Raw genomic sequence first — 24,126 nt, forward strand, 5'->3', positions numbered from 1 at the left:
CCTATTCCCAACACCTGATTAAATGCGTGGTTGACAAAAGAAATCTAATTTACTGATATCGATAACCGTTTTAGTTTGCAAACATTATTTTGATGCGCTAGATGGCGTAATAATGTTCTGAATTGCATCAACTTGATATTGTGTGTGATTTAAATTCACGCTTCTTCGTTTGCTGAAAAACTAAGTTCAAGTTGATGTAGTGAAATAAAAACTCAATAAAACTCCAATTTTAACACTAACATTATGACACACAGTCAGAAATTATTTAATTTTTAAAAACAATTTGGTTATTGCTAGCTAATTTGGAAAGCTACACTTTAACTTTATTATCATAGATATTTAAATTCCTCACACAAAAACATCAGTATGAGAGACGGTGGTTCACTGGTCAGCACTGTTGTCTCACATCTGAGTTTGCATGTTCTGTCCTTCTCACTGGGTTCTCTGCCTTCCTTCCACAGTCCAAAAACGCTAATTGGTGACTCTGTGAAGGTGACTGTGCTCGCCTGTCTGTCTCTTTAGTTAGTCCTGTGATAGACTGGTGACCTGTCCAGGGTGTCCCCTGCCTTCCCCCTAAGTCAGCTGGGATAGACTCCAACCCCCACCACTCTACAGAGGATAAAGTAATGCATAGACAATGGATGGATGTTTCGAGTTTGAGTAAATTACTATCCGATCATGGACAGCTTCCACAAGGAGGATAGACCACAGAAGGTCATTGCTGAAAAGGCTGGCTGTTGGTTAATGGAAAGTTGAACGTGGTAGTTGAAGGTGCAGCAAAAGGGATGACCACAGCCTTGAAAGGATTGTCAAGAAAAGTTGATTCAAGAACTTGAGGGTCAGAAGGACTGAGGCTCAGAAGATCAGAAAAACAAGAACACACAGACATTTGACAACTCCACAGGCAAAATATGGTTCTGGTTTTGCCATTTTTGAAAAGTAGAACTGCTGCCTTTTGACGTAACACATGATACAGATTGCTGTTTTACAGATTCCACTGATCTCCAGGTGGCAGTAATGCCATGCAAGAAACGGCAATCCCTGCCAACAAAGACAGGGAAAAGGAATGCTACTGGGAGGTGAATATTAAATAGTGGAGCATTTGAAACATTTTTATAAAATAAGCCATGCCAGTATTTTATAAAGAAGAAAATGTATTCACCATATCTGTAAAATCTCAAGAGTGCATGTGTGTTTTAGTAAGTAACACAGTGAATGTAAAGTAGATAACGCAGGACACCTTTAAGCATTTCTCTACAAAATTAAACATTCATGACTGTCAACCCTGAGAGTAAAATTCTGCTCTTTGGCTACTATTTAAGATTCAAAAACTTACCATCATTTCCCTCTGGGGAGGAGAAATAAGATCTCTTCTTCATCCAGCCTTTATCCCTGACTTCACTGAATTCAACTTCCCATCAGGAAAAAAAAGGTTTTTATCATGCATCTCTGAGAGAAATGCAGCAAAACATGTGCTTCTCAGCTCGAGGGTAGCAGACTTCCAGGGTACAAACATGGGAGCTAGGGTACACTGGCAACTTCATTCATGCTTCTAGTTTGATGAGGAAGTGTTTGTGTATGCAGTACTTGTTTTGCTTTGTGATAGTGTATCTGTACCAGCGCAGGGCTATAGTTGACCATGACAAAAACAAAGAGCTGCAAACATCCAAGCTCTCAGTAGATGTTTTTCAAATCACAACTAATAGTGGTGGAGCTGATGTGTTTGAAGATAAGGACCCCAATTTGGAAACTTTAGCGTTTATATTTTCTCATGGCTGACCTGCTTGTGCTTCATCTCTGTCCTAAAGAAATGAAAGCGACTGTAATTCAGCTGCATATGTACAGTTTACTGAATACAGGACACCATGTTCACACCTTCAAGTGGATCATAACTGGGATGATTTAGAAACCAGGATGGAGAAGGTGGAGCAGGCGTAAAGCAGAATCTGTTGGAAGGCTAAAAGAATCCGATGTTTGCTGATTTCAGCTGAGACCACAGAGATCAGAAGCTGCTACACCTGTTAAATCTCTGGTCTTTAGCAAAAGAAGAACTTTGAATTGGGCAACATGTAATTTTATTAGATATTTTCTATTTGTCTTTTTATAGCTATATTCATTTCATTGCATCATGTCTTGTCTAGTGTGTTTTTGTAAGAAAAAAAAAGAAAATTAAAGCTGCATGCAGAGTTGGTTGGGTCCTCGCATCCTTGCTGGTAAACGAGTCCAAGGATGTCCACCAGGTGGCGCTGTGACTGAGTGTATTTCAGCACATAGACATGAGAGCCAACTGATCACAAATGTAAAGTTTCAGGCAAATTGGAGTTATGCACTGAGGACCGAAATAGCATTTATTGTCCATCCACCAGGTGGCGCTATGTGATTGATCAGATCAGAGCCAACAAATCAAATTCAGTCACATTGAATCAAATAAAAATAGATTTAAGTTCATTGCTACAAAATCTCTTACCTGGAGTTTGGCCTTTATGAGTCCCAGCAGCTCTTTTACCTCCTGTACAGTCATGCTGCCTGTTCACAGGCTCCTCACCCACTCCGGACCTTCTGCCATCACATGAGGCTTGACAGTGGCCCAATGAGCCATAGAGGACCCCATTACACTTACCTGTCTGCTTTTGAGAAGGATCTGCTGGTGGCAGCCTGGATACAGATGAAGAGCTTGGAGAGGAACTAGGAGGTGCGAGAGGGACAAACCTGGGTGAGGAGTCTGGGACATTCTACAGGGCAGACCGGAATGGTAAAGTAACACAACATCTCCAGCTAAGAGCAGCTCAAAAGTGTCTCGAAACAATGATGGAACATCTCTGTAGAAGTCTGTGCAACACTGCTGAGGAGGATTGAGTCCACCATCAAAAATGAAGGTTCAAAGTACATTTAAAATCGAAAATTTGAACCTCAGCAATGAACAGTGTGCTGACTTTCATTGCATTGAGCTTAGTGTGGGGTCTGTATGGTTAATGTAGTAAATCTAAACCTGCTTGCTTTAAATTTTATGTTAGAGTGAACATTCTACTGCTCAGTTTAAAAGTAATGCAATTACTGAAAGGTGATATTAGTCACTTTTTGCTGAAATGTGATCATTTAACATGTTGGTTAACCTGCAAAGGGGTGTACTCTTTTCTGTTGTATACTTCACAAGCAGCACATCATCAGGCATGAAACAGGTTCAACTGTAGCATGTAGGACAGCTTCTGGTCTGAATCACCTAACCAATACAAATGATTATTTTCATTTTGTAATACATAGTAAGACACCATGTTATTAAAATAGTTCACAGCTTTCAAAACCATTCTAGATTCCATTTAATATTACACTTCAATAAAATGAAAACAAAGGATCTATGCATTTGTAGCCTCGGCCATTTTGGTCAAAGCAGACATTTATTCTCATCTCCACATATCCACAGATACCTGACAAACTGAAAAGTGTGTTCAAGTATCTCATGAAAACGCATATATTCTCTGCTTATTGTTCTGGAAAAAAAAGACATCTTCTATCATTCTTTGTGTTGTGTTCATTATCAGCAGGATGAAAAGGCACCATCTTTTATGCAGACATGAATGAAAACATTTACCAACACCTGCAGTAAAGTCTGTTACACACTGTACACAACACAAGAGAAACACATTAAAAGCCACATATGTGGTCTAGAATTTTCATCTGCTGCAACACCATATATATCACTGCTCAACACGCAGATAAAAATAAATCTTTAAAAAAACTTAATAAGCACGATACGTGAGCCCAACATTTTCTTTTCAAAGCTTCGAGCCACTAGGCAGGCAAAGCTCATCAGTACTACACACACTGCAAAAGTCGATACGATGCAAGAATAAAACTGCTTCCTTTGTGTGGATGAGCCACATTTTTACATCAGACATAGAGTGTTCATGTTATGCATTTATGGTAAAAGAACGTAAACAATGACTAATGACCAGTATGTACTTATCATATAATCACTCAGAAATCAGTATTGATTCCAGAATAGTGCTGGTCAGACTTTAGTAGAGAATATGTTACAGATTTCACCCAAAACTCTCCACTCTGAAGCATTTACAGAAACATTGCAAAGAGAAAAAGACCTGCCGTATAAATGGTATCAAAAATCTGTGGATAGCATTGAAGAATTTAAAGTCCTGCCACAAGTTCTACAAGCTAATATATATAAAGTATAAACTGACCAAATGTATCAGTACTGTCCAGTGCTGTCATGCAGAATAGAATAGGATAAAACTGTGGTGCTTCAACTTAGTATCTGCAGTTTCAAAACCACTAAAATATTGATTTCAGCACTGAAACCAAGTTATTTAAAGCCATGCGTCATGTGTCAAGCACACTAAATACTGGCATTAAAATAAAAAGATGGCATCTCAACAATATCCAAAAACATTAGCATAACAAATCAGGCTAGAAATGTAGAAAATATATTGCCCAATTCCTACTTAAAACACTGTACTGAAATGTCCCAAATGTATGGCTTTATTTACCTCCTCTGGTCTATAAATTATGGGTTTAATTATTCTCCTCCTGTCAAATACCCACAAGTAAAAACATCTAACAATTGTCATACTGTATTGCACTTAGTAATTGCATGTATCACTGATATTGACAGTCCAAGAGATAGAAAGGCTGGCTGCGACAGAGTGCAGTGATTACAGGGGCCTGTAACAGGCGTCTGGCTGCCACATTCGCAGATCCACCAGAATCTGGTTCAGTTTCTTCATCCACAAATTCCTCTCATCCTTAGTGTCAGCACTCAGCCAGTTTCTGCATGGAAAAACAAGCAATGCAGGTTCCCCATCATTCACAGAAAAACCTAACAGACGTGCAGTGTGTTTATGGGTTGATGTGTGCAAGTGTACAGGATCAGAGCTTACTTGGTGACACACATGGTGTTCTTGCACTGACTGACTAGTGTTTCCTTGTCGTCCTCTCTTTGTGGTCTGACTGTGATCAGCTCAAATGTGTTCGGTCTGGCACAAAACTCTCTGTTGGCTGGTTCCACCATCTTGCTGGTACAGTTCGCCAGGTTGATGCGACCAATGGGATTCTGCCAAAGAAACAAACTGTCACAAAACAGCGTATAAAGAGACACACTGTCCCATGGGGTATAAATGTTTTAGCCTCATTACCAAGGCTCAGTGTAATCCTCATATTTCAGGTTTCAGATACAACTGAAAAAATATGTACTATTTGTTATGAAGATACAGCTAGCAGATATACTCAAAACGTATTCAATCAGTTGAAAACATAAGACTTGAGAGGATTCAACAAAAGAAGCAAACCCCAGATAGGTCTCAGAAACAAAAAGGTCAGGTTGCAGTTTTTTAAAAACAAACAAACAAAAAAAAAAAACAATCAGTAAAACCCAGATAGATTTGAAACAAAGATCTCTGGACCAATGGCGCAAAATCAGCTTGAAAGTGACGAACAGAAAAAAAGTGTCAAATGTGGTAGTGCTTCTGATATGGTTTTGGCTGCGATTGGCACTGGCAGACCTGCATTTTATTGATTTCACTGCTCATAATCAAAGCAACCAGTGTTTTAGGGTGAAGAGGTGGAATATCTTTGAAGTCAGTCAGCTGATCGCAACCTGACTGAGTTGTAGGATCCATCATGTTAAACTGAATGTGAAACACACAGCCTCAAGGTAAACATCATAACTGTCTAAACCAAAAAAAGAAAAAAACAGAACAGAACACAGAAACAGTCAACTGCTGGTATGTTTCAACCTTATTTAACTCCACTGTATGGAGCTGTGTGACGTTACTGACAAACATTCAAAGTGTTTCCTGAAGAATGGCAGCATGTGCTAGTTTTGAAGATGTTACAGGGAACGCCATGCAGGGAGCTGTATGGTGACAGTTTTGTTGAGCCTGGCTACCTTTCTCTTCTCATCATCTGGGTAGGTCCAGTAGGAGATGCAGTATCCTGACAGCACACACCATCTTCTGTGCCAAGCTCCAAATCCACTAACGTCTTCAAACATTGTCTAGAGTGAAAAAAGGTGATTAGACTTACAAAAAACTGTAGAATGAGTAAACCAAGGTGTACCTCTGCATTAGTCGGTCTATACTGATGGTATGATCTATGTACACTCACCAGGAAGCCTTTCTCTTCCACCTTTGAGCCCACTTCACACTGCATCTTGAGGTAGATGTGGCCCTCTAGAGGGCACAAGAATGGAACCTGGAATCCAGAGCAGTCACTTATTAAAAAGTTTGCACATCACATTCCTATCAGTCCAGAAATGTTGAAGCATAAAGACGTAGTTAAACAGACAGATTTAGTGCAAGGCTTCTATAAAGACAGCTAAATCTGGTTGCTGAATAGCACCAGTATAAACTAGGAAATGAAAGGCACAGAAATTCCCTCATGAGAACAGAGTGTTGATCAGACTAAGCTGATATGTTACTTGAACAATGGTGTTAGGAACATTCTTTGTTATTGTGTATCTCACCCATCACCACACAAACAGAAGCAAAGAAACAATAGGGCAAGTAATAACCTTGTCATGAAACATGCCACTATGAAGTTCTCTTTCACTTCCTTCATATTTGATCTAAAAGAAAGATATCAAGGCAGATGAATGAACGCACAGGCAGAATATACTGTCCTATGAGAGCAGACAGAGTTACTGTGAGTCTCTACAAAGCCTGTACAGAGACACGTGACAAGTCAGCCATTTACTGGCCTCAATATCTTGTCTTCACGCCAAGGTCAGCCACATATGAAATGCACACTGAAGAACAAGGTAAAGTACTAGAAAAGCATGAATGTTGGAAAAAGACATTAAGGAACATGAAACAGTGGTGTCAATGGCTTATTCACCTTTTCCAAAGGGAATTTGTTTTTCCCAATAGAAGACAGAGTGAGCTTGTGTGACCCAACCAGGACAAAGTTACTGGTGCGGACAGCATTGGGACCTCCTGGACTGGCCACTACTACAGAAGGAAAGGTTGAAATGATTAAACAGAAACACACATCAGAGTAGCATTTTGCATTTGAACCGATTTCACACAATACAGTTAGTTTACTAGTTCTAAGGAGTACTACTTGGCCTATGAGAACAAAAGCTTGACCGATATATCTGTCAGCTGATACAGGTTTATCACAGATATTGACAAAGCATTTACAGCTTGTCTACACTTCTACACTGTCTGGCTGCTGGTCAGTCGATTGAATGTAATGCTGTCCTCTCCTCACACACAGAATGCAGTCATTGCAGGGAGCCACAGCAACACAGAGTAACATTTGTGACTCTACTCAAGGAAAAGGAGTCGGCCCACAAAGTCACCATCTGATGTGAGGTGCTTAAAAAAGTTGCTTCATGAGTCTTAAAAGCCATCAGATCCACTGGGAAAATTGGCAAGTTGGCTAGTGATTAAAAAGAATCTGTTCCTGCTACTTAGTTTTGACAATTCTTATTTTGAAATACTCATGAATAATAAGGTAGTGCTATTATACAAATATTGTTTTGAAATGTGATTTCATCATGTCACCTACCTGGTGTCTGTGCACTTTTCTGTAAGAGAAGAATGAAGACCAAATTTAGACAGATTGAAAGGAAAGAATTCCATTTGTTCCTGAAATTCTTTCAGTAAAATATTTTGTGCAGAATATTTTTTTTTAAATACTTACAGTGATGGCAAGGAATCTCTTTGGTGTGATAGCCTGGTAGGATAAAAATAAAACAAAATATTTTTGCTTCAAAAGACAAAGTGTGAGTAATAATACAGCATGCCTGAGGGGTATGTATGTTGCTTGTCCGTGAACATTCTTCTATACCTCTCAGTAAGGCAGCCACCCAAAGTTGTGTCAAGGAACAATTTAGCAGTAGTGAAGTTCTACCTTGTAGGATTAGCAGCATCTAGTGGTGTTGCAGATTGTGACCAACTCCCTCATGCCTCTTTTCATAGGCATGTAGAAAAACTCTGGTGGGTGTTGTTAAATGCCAAAAATACAAAAGGCCCTTTCTGTAATCTGTGTATTTTTTTTATCCATTCAGGCCTACTGTCTCCCTTAGCCAGCCCATCCTGTATAACATACAAGACTGCTGCACATACATATCAGCCTGCTATAAAGAGAAAAAACACTCTGGCTTGTTTGCATATCTTTAAACTAATCAGTTGCATCGGGGCGAAGATAAATAAAGAATGCATCTGTGGCAGGAACTGTTTTAGTGGAACAACAGCACGCAATGAAGTGAGAACTGTGATAAATCGAATGATTTAACTAAAACTTTAACTTTTTATTGTGATAGGGGTTGCTCAGCCGTTGTTGTCTCCCGTAGTGAAGTGAATTTTGAAAACAGTAACAAGCAATTAGCTGCATGAAATGTGCAGCCAGTGGCAGGTTTATCCCTGCAATTTACATCTGGGAGTCTGATCAGACCTAGTGCAGAAACTTGATGCCCTACACAGGACAGGCTCTGTGGAAGAGGACCCACCCCCAGTGTAGATATGAAACTATGAACTCACTCTAAGATGAGAAAAACAACAGTTTGTTGGTACAGGTGATTATTGACTGATGAATTCTATATTTCCTTTCTGCCAATAGATCGCACACTGGTCCTTTAATGTCAGTCTTCCCACGCAGTGCACACCCACCCGCAAGTGAGAAATCCAAACAGAAACTTTTCATACCGACATACACATTTCATGGGCCTCATGAACCTGTCTCAGGATCATCTAGAGACACACACTTTTAGCATTAAAGCACGTTCTTTTATCGACTTACTATGTGCTTTTCATTTGGTTAAAAAAAAAAAACACAAAACATTGAACAATGTGTGGATTTACCTTTGACTTGTTGGGTTTCTTCTTCTTGTCACCGCAGACCTCACGTTTCTGAACCTGAAAGTGATTGTTATGAATCATAAATCAGTAATTATAGATAAAAAAAATTCTCAGATTAAAAACTCTTTGGAAAAATTTTCTAAAGATGTTGACAATCCATTAGGGATTTTGATTCATTTCATTTGTTGTTGAATGCACCCCAAATCATATACACATCAGATTTACCCCTTCAACTCCTTTGGTCTAACAAAGATCTGTTTATCTGTACTGCCTTTGTTGACTCACTGCATGATGTTACAAATACATTAAGTGTTTTTAATTCAAAGAGATGATATTGGATTTTTTTTTCTAAGACACTTACCAAACAGTAGACTTCTATATCAATTCCAAAGTCACTTGAGACGTCGGATCTGAAAATGAAGACATATTTGTTGTCAAAAGATATACAACATGCAGCCTGATTAAAACGTGTGGTTACAAGCATCTGCAGGTCCTTGTACCTGCATTAACTAATGGAACTGACCTATTTAAATGATGGTAAAAATTCAACCAATCAAACTAAACTTCATCACAACAACGGTGGATCGCAGTGACTGCATCACGGTCAGTGTGGGTGCTATTGCTTTGACTTACATAGTGAACTTGGTGGGGAAGGTGAGTGTGTCTCCACTGAGGCCGCGGTGTGTGCTGGCTAATGGAGTGGCCACAGTGTTCTCTGCTCCAGCACGAATCATTATGAAGAAGGAATGTTTGGTTGACTCTGAAATAATCAAAAGACATAATGATATAGGTAAACACTGGCATAAGAAATCCCAAAAAAGCTCCTATTGAACTTTGATCTCATGATTAAATGTATAAATAGCCTCTAAAAATAAAATTAACTCATTTTTGGGGGGGGGTTGATATTCTTAACACCAATACCAGTAGCAGTCTCTTAAAAGCACACACTTAACAGGGAGAAAGTTTATTTTCAAGTAACTATTAGAGACATTGCATTAGAAGTAACTAATGTCTGGGGAAAACTCTGAGGAACAGCATAGTGTTGCTTTAAATTATCAAATTGTTTCCAGAATTTTGAGTGCACCTGGTTTGTTGGCAGTGGAGCAAACAAAGTCTGCCTTGAGAGGCAAGCGTAACTCCTGTAGGGAGATGGAGCCCTTGGAGGCCGACATGCTGGTAGGTTCGGGGGCTGCAGAGGTCTTCTTTTGTCCTGCTGGGTCTCCTTTCAGACGGTCTAATTCTGCTTTCAACGCTTCCCTCCTTTCAGCTGAGGCCATCAGAAGAAAAGAAAGTTAAGTATTTGATGCCACCACTAGGGGTCACCAGTGCTACATAAAAGGGATTAGACTGCATACCGACAAGCTATGTGGTGGAGTTGTATTGTGGCCTAAAATTCATGCAAAGTAGATGTCTTGAACCTTATTTACACACTAGCTTTATTTTTGACGTTTAAAATGCTTGGTGGTGTTTTTTGTACCATGAGAAGTTTTAAGTTTTGGACATTTAGTTAAGGAAATGACAATAAGCCATTCACAAAAGCCACAAAATGTTCTATAAATAATGCAGCAAATGTCTAAAACCAAATGTGGATGAACTCACTTGCCACCAGCAGCAGCCTCTCGGCTTCAGCCTCCACCTGGGATCCTTTGCCGTGCTCTTCATCTGTGCAGCAGTTGAGTGCCTGACTAGCCTGATGGATAACTGTCTGCTGTAGGTTCATCTCATTTGTCAGGATCTACACAAACATACAACAGAGGGATGGTTTGTCACACAGAGGGCATGCTTTACTGAGACGTCTCTGACACACACTGCCTCTGTAGCTATGTGCATTAAACCAAGTCTTAAGTGAAGAAAACAGCACATATGAAAACTCATACTGTATTCTGGCATGTATGAAAGTCAAATGTAATTCTTCCAGACCTTCATCCTCTGTTTGATACTGAAGAGACTGGATCCTCGTGGCTCCTCTGCTCTGTGAGAGACGTCCTCTTTTCTTACAATAACCTGCTTCACACTGGGCCTCTCAGTCTCCTTCACCCTGGTTGACCTGTATGCATCGATACTAAAACCACAACAGAATACAGACTCAGAATGAAGCTCACATCCACTGAGGCAACTTTAACACGGCTGATCAGTTACCTATAAGGCAGTTTGTGGTCCTCGTCTAAAGCCTCGACACTATCTGAGGAGGCGGTCCGTATCATGTTGGTCCTCTGGAACTTGCTAGGTTTAGAAACATTGTCTGCAGTGTTGTTCTTCACAATGAATGAGCTGGCTGGAGTTGATGTCTGCACAGAGGACATGAAGAAAATGCCATCATTAAGCTGTTTATTGCCATATTTCCATGAAAAAGATGTCATGTTAGTCCTCACCATCATTCTCCTCTCTGGACTTTTCACCACAGCAGCCACAGTCTCTGCCAGAGGAGTGAGGAGGGACATGGAGGAGATATTCAAAGCATCTTCCTCCTCATCTTCATCATCCTCATCTTCACTCTGCTCCAGGACTCCATCAAAGAGCTCGTTGATGACTGCGGAGTTGATGGACTGGTCCACATTCATCTCTATCTCCTTTTCCACCTCCTTTTCTTCTTCCTCTGGGGTTTCATCAGTCTCTGCAGTCTGGGTGACCACCTTCAGGGGGCTGGATGTTGAGGCTGGAGGTGAGACCATCAACCCACGACCTGCTGTTTGACAAAATCAGGGTTAGAAACTGTTATATGTTCCCATGTTACTGGCATTCAAGAAGAACATTTAGCTATTGTAACTGAAGCTGACACTGGCAAGTGCAGACTCAGCATCCCTACCAACACTTAAACTCTGTAAAGTTCTATGACATTGAAATGCAGTCAACATTCACTCTTATAACAATTTATAAGGTTCGACTTGTTGACAGAAAGTATAGTGAAAAAAATGTTGGTAAAGTACCACTCATTACTAAAGGCTTGTACTATGAGGCAGGATTTGAGGTTAGTGAGGTTACTTCAGGTTTAACTCAGGGTTATGGTGTTTCCCTTCTTACTGTGGTACATTGCTATGGTAACTTATTCTGCATATCTCACCTCCTCTGGAGAAGGTCATTTTCCCCATAATAAATGACCATGTATTAAAAAAAACAAATCAGCCAGTCAAAATTGCATCACCACTCCTAGAAGATCCTGTGGAACTGGTAAAGCACTAAAGCCTTCTCCTTGGTGACCCTATAAGATTTACAGTAAGCCTAGTTCCGGTTTGAAGGATGTTTTTATACTCGTTTTTGGCTTGCTCCCAAGATCATTTAACACCACCAGGGCTACAGCTGAAAGAATAGGCTAAATAGATTGCACATGCCAGTAGAACAGGCTGTGTCTAAGGAACAAATCAATTTACTGGCATTCAGAATGGTAATTAGGGTCAGATTTACTTGTGTTTTAATAATCAGGCAGTGATATTGATAAGTCTTGGCTTACACATTCACACAGTCTTCAGTTTTTTGCCAACCTTCCTTCCTGCTTTGGCTGCAGCAGCTTTTAGCCTGTATTAAATCTTAACTTCTCATCAGTTTGCTCTTCTTGTAAGAAATGATTGGTTATACGGTGCCACCATTGCCCCCTTTATGTTTAAACTCGGGAAACCTGGGTTGAACTGGGTTAACAAGTCGATAACCAGCTTCACATGAATGCTTAGCCCAATTGTGGTTGTTAGTAGTTAATAATAATAATAATAATAATAATAATAATAATAATAATAATAATAATAATAATAATAATAATAATAATAATAATAACAATAATTATTATTATTATTATTATTATTATTATTATTATTATTAACTACTAACAACCACAATTGGTAGTCAGATAACAAAAAGGCTGTCCTGTGTATGTTGACCTTGCTCTGCAGTACAGGCTTCTGGACTCTGCTCGTAATAAGAACATTCAGTCACCAATCTAAAGTAAAAGTTAACCAATCATCAGATCCGATATTAAGCATTCTTCAATTATCAGTATTGTTTTTTCCCTTAATTTAAAAATGCACACCTTTGAATTTCATGCAATCGTATAAATGTTGCAAAGTTCACTTTTTATGAAACATACGTAAAATATAAGAGCATTTCAAAAAGCTTTTTGTTTTCCAAATTTTAAGACCAAGATTTTTATTTTTAGTGCAAATGTTCATCGGTCCCAAATATTGGGTATCGATCTACTTGATTAATAATAATAACCAGCATCACCCCTGGAAAAACCATCCTGGCCGATCCCTGCTGACTTAGTGTCCTGCTAAGTACCTGAAAGAGTGCACTTGGTGGGTGTGCCTGCTCTCTCACTGGATGGTCCAGTGGGTTCATCTTGTGGCTCGGATGAGGCAACTTCACACTCCACAGGCTTCTCAAATTTATCCTAGAAAGCATATCATTTGTTTATTAAGCACCACTCTGTATATGCTGGGAAATGTGACCATTATGAGATGTCAGACATAGCATTTCCACTTCAGAATCAGAAATGACTGAACCTTATTGTCTGTGTTCGTCTTGGTCTTTGCCTCCTCGTCTTTGTTTTTCCACATATTGTTCCCCTTCTGGAAGCGACTGCGAATCTGAGCCAGCTCAGACTCACGCTCCTGAAATGAGGGGAATATTTTTGTTATTAAAGTGATCACAATAGATGAGAACTCACTACAGAATCTGTAACATCGACCTACCAGTTTCTGTCTCTGCGTGAGATCAGCGGTAGCTGTGTTAGCAGCCTGGGCAGCTCTGAGTCTCTCCTGCACCAGTCTGGTGTTTGGTGTGACTGATGGGGTTACAATAGGAGTCTTAGAGTGGGCTGTGACTCCGGACGGGGAGCCCTGGTTGTTACGCTCCTGACATTTCTCTCCAAAACGCTCCAGGAAAGATTTAACACCTGTTTGGATCGAAAGAAGACAATGTCATATTTTCTTTCATACATGTAGGCGAAACTAACTGCAAGATCAAACACAAAACAAATGTATCTGTAGCCATCCTAGTTTGTCCTAAAAATAAATAAATACAAATAAATTAATGGAAAAAATTTAATTCCTAAATTAACTACAGCCTGACTCACCAGGACCTCCAGGAGTGGCCTTATCCTGGGGGGGCAGGGAACCAGCAATTGTTGGCTTAGCACGAAGCTCTGGCTTTTGGGGGCTAGAGGTGAGGTTGAGACCTCTAGACACAACCTGATTCCTAATGGGGCTTTGAGGCACTGATGCTGAGGAGGAGGGGCCTGTCTTCTGCGTGATGGATGGACAGGCTTTTCCTTGGACGGAGCTCTTCTGAGGACTGGAGGGGAAGGTCATCCCCTGGGTGGAGCTCTTCTGAGGACTGATTACTGACTGAAGTGTGGGTTTGGATGCTGGAATATCAGCCTTCTGAGGGCTTGGGAGAACCACCCGGCTTGACTTTATTGGAGAACACACAGTCTGCTAAAAAGACACACAAATGGCAAGTTGCTTTATTTAAAAAGCACATTCAAAAGGAACACAAGTTTGGACACACAAGAATATTTTTTAGAAAAGATAAACACAGTTCCCAAAGTTTAGACTAGAACTGAACAAAGTAAAGAATTATCTCTTGAACATTTTTCTGTAGCAGTATCTGAAAACCTAGCTCGAGTTATGTGTTGATGAGGGAGAAGCAAGTGGTGCTTTCTTACTTTTCCATACTGATTATTTCAAATATGTTTTTTTCCCCTCTAACATTTAGACCACCAATACCCCATATAATACAAGTTGGGTAGATATAACAATTATGCTGAAGACAAAAACAATATCAGGCCTACCTGATTAGAGCTGGATGAGGATTTACTGTTTGCAGTTGAAGTGGTCACTACAGTACTCTGCTTAGTACTGGCAACCACAGGCATGTCTCTGACTGCAAATTTGGGAGCAGAGGCAGTAGCAGGCTTCTCTTTGGGGATGCTAGCATGGCTTAGGTCATCTTCCCAGGATCCAATAGTGGCAGCCAGGTTGGCCAGCCTGCCTTTCCTCCCTAGTGGAGTTCCTGAGGAGACAGCGGGTGCAGCTACTGGTGGGGCATCACCTTCCCTCCTCATCAGGGACAGAGGAGTGGAGTCTTCAACTGCATCAGAAGTGTCTGTAAAGGTTGTAATGTGCATCATTTGGACATAGAAACTATAAGAAGACTACCAGCCATTTGAAAGAGCGAGTGGGAACAGTACAATCAAATATACTTACCATCGCCATCCCAACACTTTCTCTGTTCTGCTAGCCTCTGTAGGCGTGACCTCATGCCAGTAGCAGATGGAGCTGGATCTTCAACCAGATCCTCCTTGCTCCTTTGTGGGGCTGAACTTGCAGGTTCCATTTGTGCTTCTCTGCTTTTTGGAGGATCAGGAGCATGGCTGACAGCCATCCTTTCTGCCTCTGGTTGTGCAGTTTCCAGCTGTCCTGGCTGAGACTTTACAATGGGTCGGGTTGAATTCTTCTCCGAGGAGGAAAGTCGAATGCTGGCAGGGTCCACCGGGGGTTTCTTGTCTGTAGGAGGATCTGAGCGAACAGGAGCCCCAGCTCGTGTCATTATCGGCTCCTGGTTTTCCTCGTTGGCAGCAGGCTGGGCATTTTCCTCTGAGCACCGGCGCTTTGAGGGGGAAGGCTTGGAGGACACCTGTGGAACTGGGAAGAAGTGATGTGGAAATATAAGCAAGCATGTGGGAGCTGCAAATCAGTGGCTGAAATGACAGAACAGCAGTTAAACAAATGTGGTCATACCTTTATCAATGACAGATTCAGTGATGACACTGTTGGTTTCAGCCAGTGGCTCTCTGGGTCTTTTGACCATCTGTCTGTTTGCTGCATTTGGTCTCTCTGCCATTTTCTTCTGCAGGTTTTCCCTGCGAGCCCGTGTCCGTTCCAACAGTTTCTAGTTCGGTAAACAGAATTACAATGTTAATCCAATGGCTGCTTGATTCATACAGAGAACAGACCAAATAGTGAAGTCACTGGTACTGTATTTTATTGTATTTAGTAAATCAGACTACAACAAAACCATAAGTGAAAGCCTTGAGAATGGACAGCATTAGCTTGTCATAGGGTAAACAACATTAGCACAGATTTGCCAACAGGAATAACTGACAGACCTATTCTACTAGAACTGAATGTAATGCAAACACCTGGTATGTAACAATGTTTAGGTAGCTGGCATGTGTCAAAGTAACATCTCAATGAATGCCAGGTCACAAGGTTTCCCAGCACGTCATTGCTCACCACCAGCTTGCATTTTTCTCATAGTGCTCTTCTGCAATCATCGCTTCCACAGTTAAATCACGCATATACAGGTGGACATCCACATGACACAAAAGAATTCATGATTCATCAGACCAACCCACCTTCTTCCTTTTTCAGTGATTCCACTATTTTGCTCACCTAACTATTGTTGGTGATTCCAGGGGCAGACAGAGGCCGGCACGGTCACACTGCAATACACAGTGTTTTCTGACAGCTTTCTATCATAACCAAATTAATGTTTTCAGCAATTTATGCTGCATAGCTCTTCCACTGGATCTGAGCATTAAGTCTTTGGCACGCATGACCCTGTCGCTGATTTATTGGCTGTCCCTCCTTGAACCACTTTTGGTAGGGACTAACCACTGCATACCGGAAACACCCCACAAGGCCTGACATCTGGCCACCACAATTCGGCCCTTGTCAAAGTCACTTATATCCTCTGGCTGCCTGTTTTTCTTGCTTCCAACACATCAACTTCAAGAAGTGGGACACTTGTTTCTAAACATACATGAATGTAAAGTGAGGCCAAATGCTGAGTGCCACTGACATTTGTTATCTAACAGTTTCTGTGTACTCAACTTCCCATCTTCGAGGCTGGAGAACAGAGAAAAAAAATAGAGTCCAAATTACTAAAGTTTTAACGTTGCTTTTATGAGGAATCTACAAATACCCTCAATGAATGGCAAATTTTACAATCTCTAACCATTCAAACGCTTTTGCACTGCTACTTGGGACTTCGGTTTAAGTCAGATCTCCTTATAATTATATTTCTCTTGCTGTGAGACATGCAATTAGTCTGTAATTTTTCTACAAAATGGACAAATATATTACATCTTCCCAGATAACTGCTGAATATCTGTGAACAAACATATGTGGAACAAGAGATGCAACATTGCCGCTCTTTCAACAAGCAACTTTACAGCCTAAGACACACAAAACAGTCTTTCTTCACCAGAGATAAGAAGGCCCCTGTTTGCTTGCCCTCCTTCCTTCCTCTTTTCTTCATGTGACATTCCCCTCCCTCATCCTCACACACAGACTGTAACAGTCTGATTTACTGTGCTGTGCGTTAACTCTGCAAGCCCAAACACATTCCTTCAGCTGTGCTGCACCTCCTGCACATTTTCTCCAGGCAGTGTGGAAAACATGAAGTCACATTTAAGAGCATTCCTCAGGAATAAGCCACTCCTGCTTGTAGTTCCTGCATTTGAAATATCAAACTCTATTGGCCAGTTTACTGGAGGAACCAGAGCTATTCTCAGACAGTCATTCCATCCACATTCATTTTGAATTTTAGCTTGAATCACCATGAGTACGCCAAGGAAGAAAAAAATCAAGCAAAGAAAGCCAAATGCTGGACAGTGTCCAGCTCTGACACATACCATTGCCTTAAATGGAGACGAAGTAGTTTCATGTGACTAATGTTGCATTTAATAGATTGTGGCGTATTTCTGTCAGAGTGAACGTTATAATACCGTGTATGTGGAACTAGTTTATCAGCAGTCTGACTGAATCACTTGCCAACTTGTCAAACGTCAAGTGAACTACAAGCCCTGCTTTTAGAAGGTTAAAGTACGAGCTAGATGTTATTTTATATCCCAGAACTGTTGTTGCTGACGATTGAGCAGACAAAGAAACAACACGTGATATGTTTTCATGAGTCTTATTATAACAATAACGTTACATTTCTGGATGCTAATGTTAGCTTATGTAAAAGTAAAATGGAAGTGAACATCTGGTCTCCTGTTGTGTCTCTAATAGAAGTGTAGAAATAGAAAATGCCACGCTAGTCATGTTAGCATTAGCAGTAACATTAACGCAGCTATTTCGAGACAACGTTTGGTAGCTAGTTAGCTCAGCGACTCACCTCGGTAAATGGATCCATTTGGACGGTTGATACTACCTCGCGTAATGTATCAAAATCTAAGTATTTTAAAACTCTTGGACGATGCTATGTGTAAAGAAACAGGGCGTAACGAGGCGAGCTCAGCGGCTCTCAGCTTCTCTCTTCTCGGCTCTTCTTCTCTGGACAAAACAACCTCCGTTCAAATTTGAATTTCAGCGCTGTGCTTACTGCGCAGACTCCAACTGCTGAACGGGTCGCGTGAGAGCCAGTCAGAATCAAAAAGGCGGGTTTTAGGCTCTATCAGCCAATCACAGGCTGTGGATGTGGAAAAAGGCTGTCACTTAACGACACGGCTACAAACCACAACAACACACCCCCTCCACACATTTTTTATCAATCTGTCATCTGTGTATGCAAACGCTGAAAACAAACGGAAAAAACGTATGCTGACCCAATACACAGGTTCAACGGACAAGAAAGCTCTGTTCATTGTAGCAAACATAAGCATTTATTTTTTTCATTCGTTAAACTGAATGATTGCAATATATATATATATATATGTGGGCTTTTTAAATATACGCTATATGCTATTGAAATGGAACTTAAACCCACACCCCACACGTTATATACAAAAACAGAAATTAACACAAACAAACATATCCTCAGAAATCCAGGAAATATTACTATAGCCGCTATTAGCTACAGGTACTACAAAAGTTTTAGACCAGGCTTTTTCTTGAACCACCCAAGATTGACTCAAAACCCATCCTTATGAACTCCTAAATAATTAACAAAAGATTTCTACATGAGTTGTCATTTTGAACACAAACACAGGAATGATGCTGGATTCAGGTATTGATGGATACTGCTTTGATCAATACTGAATTCCATTCTTATGGGTAGATTCATTTTTTTTCCTCTGTAACAATGAATTGATAGATATATACAAATACAACAACTTTCTAATATTTATATATGCAGTTAGTCTGCTATTGGGCAGAACACAGTGGTGTGTTTTTACATAGTACAAGCAATAAGATTCAAAGCACAGATTCAGACTTCTAGGTTTTCATAGATAGATGCATAAATACATACATACTGGTCAATACAGTAGCATGACCACTGCTTTTCAGAAGAAGATGAATCATTATATCACAAAACACCCACAAAAATATTTCAAATCAGCTAATACAGAATTGGTAGTTAAAGGATTAGTCATTTTTATAATGCACTGGAATGTTATGTGTCAACACGGTTTTAGATAAAATGCTGCAAACCTCAGTGAATTTCAAAAGTATACACAAGAAAAAACACAAACTGTACTGATGCAACAACAAAAAGAGGAAGACATTTCCATTGCTTGTTAACTGAGGTAAGTCAATTTTCTGCAATATTATTCAGTGAAGATAATGTTTAATGTTATTGATCAACAGTTCAGTGAAGGACAAGAATACAGGGGCCTTCAGTTAGGCCAGTAAGGCTACTTGCTAACAAAGTGTTCATGTAACTAGTCAAATTATAAAGTTTCAAAGTTGATCTGACTTTATTATATAAGTACAACGTGGATACAGTAATTATTGAAATCGAGTGAAAGCGCTTTTCACATTTCAGTCTCAAGAATGAACAATAATGCTGCATTCTGCTACACAACTTTTAAGAGTGTCTATTTGCTTTTTTTGCTTTTTTTTACTATGGTTACACAAATAACTCTTGTTCAAAACTTGCAGTTAGCTGTCTATGTAAAACTTCATAAATTCATTTAGAATGGTAAAAAAACAAAAATGACTGCGCCACCTATAATGATGGGTATAAAGCAAAAAGACCTAAAAGCCTTTGTTTTCCACACAGAACCTTGAACAAGAAGTGATATCCTGATGGCAGCATCTGAAAGAAAGACACGCATCAGTTTCTCTCCTGTCAGGTACAGTTCTTACACATGTTTTTGTATTGTGATATTATCCTGTTTACCTTTCAGTTCATCTTATTTTAATATAAATCACACATGAAACACAAGCAACTAGGTCTAAAATGCATATAAATAATGTAATGTGGCTTTTCTATAAAGTTTATCAGTTCAGTAGTTTAATATTACGTTTTTATTTTTGGTCAGGAGGTCAAAGCAGGCAGCAAATGACAGGAAGTCCTGCATCATGTGGATCAAGAGGCTGGTGAATAAACAGGTGGAGAAGAGAGTCGCAGAGGTGTGTTCAGAGTTCCTTCTCATGAACCGTGTCCTGAGAGAGGAGATGGAGGCTGAGCTTCAAGAGCTGACCAGACTAGTGGTGGAGCAAGCCAGAGAGAGACCACTACACTACGCCAAACTGTACCAAGATTATGGGATGCTATCAAGGAGGCCACGCAGAATGGAGGAAGAATATGATGAGAGCACTGATGAAGATGAAGATGGTAAAGAAAAATCTCCAGTATTAACAGTGTCTGATCTGCAATTCTGCATTGTGCAATTTGCCTTCAGAGGATCAAAAACAGCACTTTATCTTTCTGTCTGTCTGTCTGTCTGTCTGTCTGGCTTCATAGTGGGGAAATGTAAACAAGACGGAAGGTTGAAGAGTTTGGTGGTCCCATCCAGTAGCAGTGACTCCAGCGATTGTTTCACAAGTGATACTGTGATTAGTGATGTCTCCAGTGATGCTAACAGCAAGAAAATCCACAGCTTTTCATCGGCTGTCACCCCTGTGTCTGACAACAGCTATTTCACGAAGGATTCAATAGTAGAGGGAAGCACAAGGAATCTCTTTTATATCAACCCCAGCCTAACCAATGAAGACGACGAAAGGCTCTGTGGGGACAGAACTACAGACGAAGAGGCTTTGGAGACAATGGAAGGAACGCATGGACAAGCATTAAATGGGAGGAACAACGTAGAGCCAGCTGAAAAAGAGGAAACTGAAGAACAAGGAGAAACAACACCTCCAGTATCAGAGAAAAAAGAGAAGCAAACCATGAAAGCAGTGAAGAAAATGAAGACTTCTGTCAGTGACTTTTTTAATCGTCTGAACTTTTCTAGATGGGAGAGACTAGAAGATGAGGACTGACTGACTCAACTCATCGAACGGTGGAGTTGAGTGCTCAGTAAATAAAACATTGTGCATATCCAATAAAGCTTTAATAGATTAATCAGCAGACCTACAGTGTGTCACAAATCTGGATCACATACATCTGAAAACAGCCCCGCTTATTCAAAATTTCTGAAAATGTCAATCACTGAGCTTTCTTCTAAGAGTTAGAATCTCAGTCCTAAATCAAACAAAGAATCCTGCCAGAGATTTCAGACTTTTAGGTTTTGTCTCTGTAAGACACAGATGCGTAATTCAGATTAACAAGAAAATATAATTTTACAGTATTTAGTGATACAACTGCGTGCAGTTGGATTGGTGGAAAAAATGCAACCGAAACTTTCATACTCATCAGAATCACTCAATGTGACCATCGTAGGGACATGATGGTTTATGTGTGAATGATGCCATGTTTTTTTCCGTTTGTTTTTTCTCAAAAGTCCTTGTACAATCTGAAGGTTATCACAATGACCGGTCATGTGGACATAATGCAGGAGCAAATCTTCCCTGACTGGTTGTTGCCAATTAAAAGTCTTTATGCACAGTAAATAACTTAATGAATGAAAAAGTTCTTACTTGTAATTACAGTGAATAGAAGTCCTAAGAGAGTCAAGGAAAAGCACCACAAACTCATACCTCATGGGAGTTTTGAAATAATTGAGAAATGACGCTGAATCACAATTTTTTGGTCCATGTTTTAAGTTTGAAGAGAGAGCGCAGAATGTGCAGAAACAAGTGCATAGTGTAGACAGAGACTTTTCTTTGATATGAATAGATTGTGTCGTTTCTCTGATGTCCGTGATGTGCAGGTGGAGAAGAAACGCCCGTTGACACTGACTTTCTTAATAAGAACTTTATTAAAAGAAAGAACAGTATCATACAGACAGAAGTTGTCTGGAAGGATGTCGCCCAATGATCCTCCTCGAACAAAGACCAACGGTCAGTTTTTATACCTTCTGGTAACGTATAGAATTACAGCATCTGTTTTACATCCCCACTAAAAAATGATAACTCCTCAGACAAGACTCCCCTTCTGTGCATTCCTAAGGATCACAAATCAGCTATAGGTTAACAGTGGACCCCAAGGTCAACACAACATAGGATTTCTGGAGCCGAAAACACATTCCTCAGTACTTACTACCTCCTGTTAGTTAAAAGTTCACTTTATGGTCAACAACTATCAGAACTCATATCAGATCAGATACTTCAATTGCTAAGCATCACATACATCCATTCATCCTCCTAACCACTGTTCCCTCTAAGCTGCGCGCGTGCGCAATTGCGCACTGCTGACACGGTCTCCGCGCACAGAAAATCTGCGCTGCGCACAAAAAAAAATCCAACCTAAATTGTAAATAAAATAAACACGTAACAATTCATTCTGTGCTATTTTTCAATGTGAGTCAGTGAGTGACCGGTGACTGGCTGCTGCAGCCAATGATGCGATTCACATACGTATTTACCATAGACTGTATATAATGGTATTTATGCAGCTAATCAATGTCAGGCGTCCTTATGTGCAGCCAGCGTTGTCATAGATATGAATGAGTAGATAGGGCACGCCCCTTTGAGCTGCGTGCTTCGGCGAGGCTAAGCTAGTGGGGGCAAAGTTTCAGTGCATTCCGTTGATGTAGACGGCGTGAAAACGGAAACAAGTATGCCGTCTCACTGTGCTGCGTACAATTACACACTACGTCGTACGATTGAGACAAGGAAACTTGGAATGACTTTTCATAGGTAAGAATAGTTTTTGAAGAACAACCAGAGTAGCATGGTATGTCTGTTAGAAAACATCATAGTATAGCCTTTGGTATGAAAAAACGCCATCATGTACATCGTATATTGTACAAATAAGTCAAAGGAAAGAGACATACGTTGTAGAATTGTAGTAATTGTGGGCTGACTGATTTACTGATTATCAGTATTTTATTTTTTACTGATTTACAGTAATAAATAAATTTAAAAATGGCGCTACTTTGGCTCTGAACCTTTATCTACCTGTGGTCGCTCTGTCTTCTGGAGTGATTTGATTGGTTATACGTCACGAATAAAACTCCTTTAACTTAACATCTGTAAACAAAACAAAAACGTATCAACAAAGTTTTCTGTTAGAGTTTGTGTTCTTCTAAGTTTAACTCCAAGATTTTAAATACTTTCATTTACTGCAAATGAATATCTACTCCAAATGTCTCACTAATAATCATCATCAGCCTTAAAAACCCACAAAACACCCCTCTATACTCGACCACACTTAGTACAGTCCGGTTCCCCCTTCTATAAATCTGCTTGGAATCTTCCACTTCCTGTTTGTCAAAGTGGCCTTCTACCTGGACAGGTTTTGTTGGAGCTCATGCAACAAACATTTTGGGTAACTGCACTTTAATATGGATGGATGACACTGAATTAGAGTCTGTTTTAATGAGACTGAGTTAAGATGTGTAGCTCTGTCATTAAATAGGAAATTATTTCTCAGAATTCACAGAGAAAAGTCTGAAATGTTTGCTAGGTTAGCGTCCCACATGTTCTTTGGCTCAGCTAAAGCTAACTCTCTCCAACTTCTGGATCTCTTGAGTTGCTTGTTGTTAAAATATCTTGCTCGAGGTGCTGAAGCTCAGAAAGTCTGAGATGTTTGTTCAAAATAAGCTCATTCTCAAGTGTTCTCTGAACTGTCCTCTTTTGTTTGAACTTTCCCTAAACTTAGGAGTTAATGACAGAGCAGCACATCCAGACTCAGTCTCATTTATGTAGTGATTAAACTTCAGTGTCATTCATTGATGTTAAAGTGCAGTTTTTCAAATGTTTGTTGCACATGCTCCCGACCAAACCAGTCCAGGTGGAAGACGATGTGAAGAGAAAGCTCCAGAGGATGAATATCACACATTTACATTGGAAATTAATGTCCTTTAATTAGACATTGTCATGCAAAAGTTGGATTTCCCTTTAATGATGTTCAAATCTTTGTTGAGTGTTTTGTTTGTGTTGGTTTCTAAATGTTTTCTGACACTCGGCCCCAAAGATTAAAACCTTCTATGGCTCATAAGCTGCAACAATTCACACATTATCAACTATCTTTCTGACTAAACTAAGATAAAAAGTGAAAAACTGCCTGATTCCTGCATCATGAATGTAAATCTTTTTGGTTTTTATGA

At 40.0% G+C, this 24,126-nt stretch overlaps 2 protein-coding genes across 7 annotated transcripts; one reads left to right on the forward strand and one right to left on the reverse strand.

The window, feature by feature from the left end:
* Nucleotides 1–3,354: 3,354 nt before the first annotated feature.
* On the reverse strand, nucleotides 3,355–18,090 carry anln (anillin, actin binding protein). Of its 6 annotated transcripts, none has more exons than XM_035942239.2 (24): nucleotides 17,925–18,090; nucleotides 15,542–15,692; nucleotides 15,008–15,445; nucleotides 14,593–14,906; nucleotides 13,876–14,233; nucleotides 13,493–13,695; nucleotides 13,304–13,411; nucleotides 13,080–13,191; nucleotides 11,186–11,499; nucleotides 10,953–11,101; nucleotides 10,734–10,875; nucleotides 10,413–10,548; nucleotides 9,898–10,080; nucleotides 9,447–9,573; nucleotides 9,175–9,223; nucleotides 8,817–8,870; nucleotides 7,657–7,689; nucleotides 7,522–7,540; nucleotides 6,847–6,959; nucleotides 6,524–6,577; nucleotides 6,118–6,204; nucleotides 5,900–6,007; nucleotides 4,893–5,065; nucleotides 3,355–4,782 (listed from the first exon to the last, which is right to left on the reverse strand). In XM_035942239.2, exons 1-24 carry the CDS (start codon nucleotides 17,940–17,942, stop codon nucleotides 4,668–4,670), a joined length of 3,558 nt encoding a protein of 1,185 aa, XP_035798132.2. In that variant the 5' UTR covers nucleotides 17,943–18,090; the 3' UTR covers nucleotides 3,355–4,667. The 6 variants fall into 6 exon arrangements, with proteins under 6 accessions (XP_035798132.2, XP_035798130.2, XP_054874188.1 ...); XM_035942237.2 differs by having other exon boundaries at nucleotides 11,186–11,496; nucleotides 13,876–14,236; XM_055018213.1 differs by having other exon boundaries at nucleotides 6,847–6,956; nucleotides 13,876–14,236.
* Nucleotides 18,091–19,189: 1,099 nt separating this feature from the next.
* Nucleotides 19,190–21,019, forward strand: LOC111586926 (uncharacterized). The gene is made up of 4 exons (XM_023296765.3): nucleotides 19,190–19,275; nucleotides 19,752–19,824; nucleotides 20,014–20,309; nucleotides 20,439–21,019. The coding sequence occupies exons 2-4, from the start codon at nucleotides 19,778–19,780 to the stop codon at nucleotides 20,954–20,956; spliced, it is 861 nt and encodes a 286-aa protein (XP_023152533.2). The 5' UTR covers nucleotides 19,190–19,275; nucleotides 19,752–19,777; the 3' UTR covers nucleotides 20,957–21,019.
* The last annotated feature ends 3,107 nt before the right edge of the window (nucleotides 21,020–24,126 follow it).

The sequence above is a fragment of the Amphiprion ocellaris genome, chromosome 15 (genome assembly GCF_022539595.1).
Source record: "Amphiprion ocellaris isolate individual 3 ecotype Okinawa chromosome 15, ASM2253959v1, whole genome shotgun sequence".
NCBI lineage: Eukaryota > Metazoa > Chordata > Actinopteri > Pomacentridae > Amphiprion > Amphiprion ocellaris.

Coding starts and splice junctions, on each gene's coding strand:
- anln (XM_023296762.3), bottom strand. Junction 10,876..10,952: donor GACCACAAACTGCCTTATAG/GTAACTGATCAG, acceptor TTGTGGTTTTAG/TATCGATGCATACAGGTCAA. Junction 10,549..10,733: donor GTATCAAACAGAGGATGAAG/GTCTGGAAGAAT, acceptor ATGTTTGTGTAG/ATCCTGACAAATGAGATGAA.
- LOC111586926 (XM_023296765.3), top strand. CDS start 19,778: ATGGCAGCATCTGAAAGAAAGACACGCATCAGTTTCTCTCCTGTCAG. Junction 19,825..20,013: donor ATCAGTTTCTCTCCTGTCAG/GTACAGTTCTTA, acceptor ATTTTTGGTCAG/GAGGTCAAAGCAGGCAGCAA. Junction 20,310..20,438: donor CACTGATGAAGATGAAGATG/GTAAAGAAAAAT, acceptor CTGGCTTCATAG/TGGGGAAATGTAAACAAGAC.